Below are 7014 nucleotides of genomic sequence, written 5' to 3'. Positions count from 1 at the left end.
CTTTCTTTTCCTGAGTCCCCTCTTTTTCCTCCCCTGATTCCCCTCTTTTCTAGGAGCTCGGAATGTTTGCTGGGTATGAGGGGATCGCAGGGTTCTACAGCCCCAAAAGCCCCGATAATGTGTATAAAAACAGCAGGAAACGGCTTTATAAATTAAACGGGGTAAATAAAAATACATTAATTGTTCTTTATGCCCCACGCAGTTACGTAAATAGCTGCCAACAGGCCACAAAGTGGCATATAGTCTTGGTAAAGCCCTGCCCCCAGCCACGCCTCTAACCACACCCCCTAAAGCAAAAGGACCCATGGACATGTTGGGTGGTGGAGGGACTGTACAATTGGAACGCTGTGGCCCCAGTTGATGGCTGTTATGAAAGTGAGTTTTCCTTTACTGAGAGGGTGGTAGAGAAGTGGAACAGCCTCCCAGCAGAAGTGGTAGAGGGTAATACAGTGAGGGTATTAAACATGCATGGGATAGACATACGGCTCCTGAATCTAAGACGAGGCCGACGACTGATTAAGGTTTGAGTCTTTACAGCAGGAGAAACGGGCGACTAGATGGGGGGCCGAATGGGGCCGATCTGCTGGCAGGTTCTGTGTGTTATGTGCAGCGCTCTACAGGTTTGTTAAATAAATGACATTTGTGTGATTTTAAGACATTTTTCCGAAGCATTTATTGTGCTCGTACTTGGGGTTAGGCTGAGCAACACTGGCACTCATAGGGTTAACCAGCATTTTGTGTTTTTTCTGTCATATGTCAGGTTGAAAAATGGGTGATAGAGGCATCAAAAGGCTTCATTGACCAAACAGACGCATCGCAATAGGCTTTACCCCCTGCCTGTCCCGTTCTCTCCTGTGTCTCATGTGCCGGGATCTGATACCGGAAGACACGGGCCTCATGGCGCGTATCGCGTTAACCTCTCCAGTGATCTAATCCTGGGATTATTTTTTATTTTTTTTTTAACAAGCATGACCGCAGGCAGCGGGTTTTAGCTGCCGACAGGCTTTTCTTGGCGTCCCCGCCGAGAATTAAATGATTGTGCCTTTTTTTTTTTTTTTTTTTTTTTTTCTCTTTTGGGTCTCCCCGTTCCCTGCAGATTTACTCCGTTGGCAACAACGCGCGGAATGCAAGCCGGTCCCTTTAAATATTAACCAGCGTTATGCCAAGCGCTGAACGGAGACCCCTTAAAATCTACAGAAAAGCCCCAAATCTTCTCTTTGACATTTTCGCGTTTATTGTTGTCTTCAGATTTTTTTCACCAAGTATCTGTCTGTCTGCCTACCCGTCTGTCTGTCTACCCGTCTGTATACCCGTCTGTCTGCCTACCCGTCTGTCTGTCTACCCGTCTGTATACCCGTCTGTCTGCCTACCCGTCTGTCTGCCTACCCGTCTGTCTGCCTACCCGTCTGTCTGCCTACCCGTCTGTCTGCCTACCCGTCTGTCTGCCTACCCGTCTGTCTACCCGTCTGTCTGTCTACCCGTCTGTCTGTCTACCCGTCTGTCTGTCTACCCGTCTGTCTGTCTATCTACCCCTCTATCTATCTATCTATCTCTCTATCTATCTATCTATCTACCCCTCTATCTATCTATCTATCTATCTACCCCTCTATCTATCTATCTATCTATCTACCCCTCTATCTATCCATCCCTCTACCCCTCTATCTATCTACCCCTCTATCTATCTACCCCTCTATCTATCCATCCCTCTATCTATCTATCTATCTATCTATCTATCTATCTATCTATCTATCTATCTATCTACCCCTCTATCTATCTATCTATCTATCTATCTATCTACCCCTCTATCTATCCATCCCTCTATCTATCTATCTATCTATCTATCTATCTATCTACCCCTCTATCTATCTACCCCTCTATCTATCTACCCCTCTATCTATCTACCCCTCTATCTATCTACCCCTCTATCTATCTACCCCTCTATCTATCCATCCCTCTATCTATCTACCCCTCTATCTATCCATCCCTCTATCTATCTATCTATCTACCCCTCTATCTATCTACCCCTCTATCTACCCCTCTATCTATCTACCCCTCTATCTATCCATCCCTCTATCTATCTACCCCTCTATCTATCCATCCCTCTATCTATCTACCCCTCTATCTATCCATCCCTCTATCTATCTACCCCTCTATCTATCCACCCCTCTATCTATCCACCCCTCTATCTATCCACCCCTCTATCTATCCACCCCTCTATCTATCCACCCCTCTATCTATCCACCCCTCTATCTATCCACCCCTCTATCTATCCATCCCTCTATCTATATACCCCTCTATCTATCCATCCCTCTATCTATCTACCCCTCTATCTATCCATCCCTCTATCTATCTACCCCTCTTTCTATCCATCCCTCTATCTATCTACCCCTCTTTCTATCCATCCCTCTATCTATCCATCTTTGGGTAAACCAGCATTTTGTATGCATTATCCATATATATCGATCTATATATTTTTTTCTTTAAAATAAAAGAATTGGCATTTTCACTGTTTTGCATTTTCAAAGTTTTGCTTGTCTCTGTTTTTACCACAATTGGCTTGATGTAGCGATACTTTTTCCATCATAAAAGAATCCAGAACTGGATTTGGTGACCCCTCCCCTTTTTTATTTATTTATTTAATGAATGGAAATAAATATTCTGATGCTGCTGATCCGTGTTTGGTGCCGAATGCGTTTAATGCGGTCGGACACAGACAGAAAAGTCAGCTCAAGTTCATTTTTGAAGTTGACATCAAAGCTGTGATGTTACTACTGCGGCTCCAATTAGCGCTTTTTTGTTACGTTTGGGGGGGGGGCGGGGGTTGGAACAGAAACAAAGCTTCACTGATCATAACTCCGTCGCATATCATTCCCTCTCAGCCGCCCTACAAAAACCATATTCTATATTCGTGTTCTTGTGTATTCCGACAGTAATTAGATTGTAGGACTGTAGATATCCTCATTTTAAAATTTACCGAAAAGGTGGCTGGTAAGTGGAACAGCCTCCCAGCAGAAGTGGTAGAGGGTAATACAGTGAGGGTATTAAACATGCATGGGATAGACATACGGCTCCTGAATCTAAGACGAGACCAATGACTGATTAATGTTTTAGTCTTTACAGCAGGAGAAACGGGGGGCCGAATGGGGCCGATCTGCCGACAGATTGTATGGCTCTCTCAAAGAGAGACTGACTCTCCTAAACAAGGACACTTGGGAGGTATGACTGTCTGTATCCATACTGCGACCAGATACCTGCATTCAGGAAGGGGGGGGGCGTAAAGCTCCTACTTTCTGCTCAGAGAGAAGCCACAACGCTCCAGGTTTGGCATGGGTTCAAAATCATGTATTTTTAGTATCCAGTTATCAAAAAAAGGCGCAATTATTTCATCCATTCGTACTTTCTAGAAAGTTTTTATTTTTTTATTTATTTATTTTTTTTTACATTTTTTTTATTTCCAGGACAGCTGTTTGAATTTTGCCGACAGAAAAAGAAAAATCAATTCTGAAAATGCGCTAGTGCGGCTAAAAATAATCTCCCCCGCCGATAATTTATTCTTATTGTCTCCATTCCTCAGATCTCTCTCTGTCCTCCCCGACGCGAGTTCGCCGTTTTTGGCCTAAATTTAGATTGAGGAGCAGATCCAATTGTGCCAATTTGGTAAAAAGAGACGGCGTGAACCAGACAAATCCATCTGGAATAATTAAAAAAAAAAAAAAATGGTTTTTGAAGCAGTTTCTGTTTGAAAACTATGATGTTTTTGACATAATTCAGTATTTTTAACTTTATTTTAACTTTTTTACTTCTCACATCAAGTCATTTATCGTTTATGATATTAACTCAGTGTGTCCGGCTTGGAGGAGAGAAGAGAGAGAGTAGATGGGAGAGAGACGTTTAAATACATAAAGGGATTTAACAAAGGACAGGAGGAGAAAAGTTACAACAAGAAGACATAGTCTAAAACTAGAGGATCAGAGGCTTACGTGGAATGGAAGGACGTTTTTCTTTACTGAGAGGGGGTAGATAAGTGGAACAGCCTCCCAGCAGAAGCGGTAGAGGGTAATACAGCGAAGGGATTTAAACATGCATGGGATAGACATACGGCTCCTGAATCTAAGACGAGACCAAAGACTGGTTAAGGTTTGAGTCTTTACAACGGGAGAAACGGGCAACTAGACGGGGGCCGGATGGGGCCGATCTGCCGGCAGATTCTATGTTTCTGTCGAAGTGACTTGTGATAGTTATTTTTCATAGAATTACCCCTAGAATGTGTTTGGGCAGGTGACACAAGGATTAGCGGTGTGTTGTTTCTAAATTGCATGACCCGTGTCTTGAGTTGACGTCGGTGGCCTTGGGGCGTCCATCAAGTGACACTCGATCTCATCCTTGGTCCAAGCAAACCCCAGAACCAGCCCTGCTCCGGATCCTCATACCTCTCGTTCTCGGTTGTCTTCCAAGACGTTGACTGGTGACACATGATCTGCTTTACCTGCGTTCCGGACATAGTTAATAACGTTCCATCTGTCTCTCCACCTCATCTGACTTATCTGGTAGACCCAGGAAGGGCTTCATTTCCGTCTTTCCTCCTCCCCCTCCTCCTCCTGCTGACAGGTTCTAAAGTCAATCCATACTCCAGGGCCGGGCAGGTTAGCCCCGGAGGGAGGTGAATCCGAGTTTAGTGGAGCAGAATGTTCAGTGGGTCGGGCAGATGTTTGGGATCCCGGGTGAATTCCAGCGGATTTCTGTAATAATAATCTAGATCTGGATTGGATCGCCGGCCAAACACCGTTCAGTCACCGGTGATACATTGTGTTACAACCCGGAAAACTCTGACTCTTCGCCGTGTCTGCAGATAGTCCTTTAGTTATTTCAACGCACAACTTTACTGAGAGTGTTGTAGATAAGTGGAACAGCAACCTGGTAGAGATGAATACAGTGAGGGGGTTAAACACGCATGGGGTAGACATACGGCTCCTGAATCTAAGACGAGACCAACGACTGATTAAGGTTTTTTGAGTCTTTACAGCAGGAAGAACCGGCAGACTATTGTGGCAGCTATTGTGTTGGGGTTAATAGTCCTACCTGGGAATTTTATTAGCACTTTTAATATTAACCCTTTCCTTAGACTAGCTCGTGGTAAGGGAGGGAATGGTATTCTTAATGAATTCACCTGTGTACAAGCAGGGATTTCAGATGTGATATAGCAGAGGGGAAAAGTACCGTGTAACCATGAGACTGTGTGACCATGAGAATCTGCCCATTTACCCCACGATTGGGGTAAAATCTCTGAGCCCCCGGGGTTAACCATGACACTCCTCGGGTGTCTCGGCTGCAGCGCTGAAGACAGCCGAGTCCTTTATCTTGCGCGCCTGTTGTCGGTATTAGGAAGCTTGAAGCGTCGTATTAAATCACGACGAGACAGGAACATAAGCTTCGGCTCTCACCTTTAAACAAGCAGCGAAAGGTAACCCATAAGTCGAGCTGCTGACAGACAAAGCGGATTAATTGGCTGCTAATTGTTTTCCTAGCTCACGACTGGGAGAAGCGAACAGAAAACTGATATAACCGCGGAAATGTGGAAACTAACGGGAGAAAGCGAGACCTCGCGCCATCCCTGCATAGAGAGAGTCGTTATCTCGGCATTAAACCCTATATCCTGGTTTCGGCATCTGCATGATTATTCCTCCCCAGTTAAGGTATCACTGCACTGTTATTAAGTTGCTGGTTGTCGGCTCAAGCAGCGTTTGTTAAGGGGAGAATGAGAGAATATCAACACAGTAAATAGTTTAGATAATGCTGGCTCTGCCACAAGCTGCCACTGGTCTCTGCTTTAAGAATCCGATGGGATAGAGAATAAGATTTGATCTAAACTTTGATCTACGCTTTTCTGTGCATCTGCAGAGTACAGGGACATCGACCATTACATTCAGGCAGCTAAAGCACCAACTGGGAGTCTTATCTACGATCACAGCGGGGTAGAATACAAAGGGGTCAGTTCCACCATGTGTGACCCCGAGAATCTGCCCCTTCACCCCGAGATCGGGGCAAGAACAGTAAAACTCGTGGTCGATCCCTGAGAGTTCTCGGCTATTCCATTATAAAGGCAGCATTCTTGTCACTGCATGCGCGCTACACGCTCCATTCCTACATCTAGTCAATAAATGTTCCTCTTAACCCTTTCCCGACGAGCTGCCCTTCAGGCTACCGGCAGACCTTTAAATGAGTATTTCTCCCAGAGTAGTTACATGTGATTATAGAGATAAGAGTCCCTAATGAACGCCGGTGATTACCTGCCAAAGGGATTGACAGGCTCTCCGAAACACACTTGACGTAGCGGGAGAGCAGTCCGCTAATTGCCGGCCGGCGTGCTGCCGTGACTTAGCGATGGCTTGTGTTGTGACCGCAGGGTGATACAGAAGGGGGGCTTGAGAATCTGCCGTTACGCTTACACTTACTATGAATAAGCTGCTTCTTAAAGAGTGGATCATTAATTACCACTAAAAAGTGTTAAAAGTCAGGAACTTTTGATCCAGTCCCGCCGGAAACGTATTGATTAATTTTAGGGGAAATGTTTTGTCCAAATCTCCCCCTCCCCAAGACTTTCATATTTCTGTTGAGTAAAAAGCGTAATAATATATAATATTTAATGTTACATTTCTGTCTGTCTTTGAGCTTAACGCCAATTAGAATAATTTACACTTGGCTTTGAGTGCTAGAATGTTACAGTTTAAGGAGGGCCTACGGGTTCGGCGGAGATGTAGTATGTAATTATGCTGCAAACATGGGCATATACTGAATATTTTACAAAATACATCTTAATGTGTCTACCTCCTAAATTATCCCTCTTGTAGAGGGACATTCCCTCATTGGGATTCATCCTCTTGTTCCTCGTTCCTCCCCTGGAAGCTCGGAATGTTTCTATGTTAAAATATAAAAATGGCGGCGCCCCTTGGACTCCCCCATGGCAACATAGCAAATAGATTACTTCTCCAAACCACGATTCTGAAGGAAAATATC

The 7014-nt window shown here is 44.6% G+C and overlaps 2 protein-coding genes across 3 annotated transcripts in view; both read left to right on the top strand.

The window, feature by feature from the left end:
* Positions 1-6074, top strand: part of LOC149281786 (uncharacterized) — a 6786-nt gene extending 712 nt beyond the window's left edge. Inside the window, exons 2-3 of the mRNA XM_089498913.1 lie at positions 1249-2153; positions 5899-6074. Coding sequence (XP_089355039.1) covers positions 1249-2153; positions 5899-6074 — 1081 coding nt within the window. The remainder of the gene's footprint in view (positions 1-1248; positions 2154-5898) is intronic.
* LOC149281785 (mediator of RNA polymerase II transcription subunit 27) overlaps positions 1-7014 on the top strand; it is an 88090-nt gene that overhangs the window by 41552 nt on the left and 39524 nt on the right. The gene's annotated exons all lie outside the window — the stretch shown is intronic.

The sequence above is a fragment of the Sceloporus occidentalis genome, unplaced genomic scaffold (genome assembly GCF_023333645.1).
Source record: "Sceloporus occidentalis isolate IW3139 unplaced genomic scaffold, rSceOcc1.0.p SCAF_127, whole genome shotgun sequence".
In the NCBI taxonomy this organism is placed as follows: domain Eukaryota; kingdom Metazoa; phylum Chordata; class Lepidosauria; order Squamata; family Phrynosomatidae; genus Sceloporus; species Sceloporus occidentalis.
Note: the sequence above shows the minus strand (reverse complement) of the source record. Positions and strands in the feature narration are given on the sequence as shown.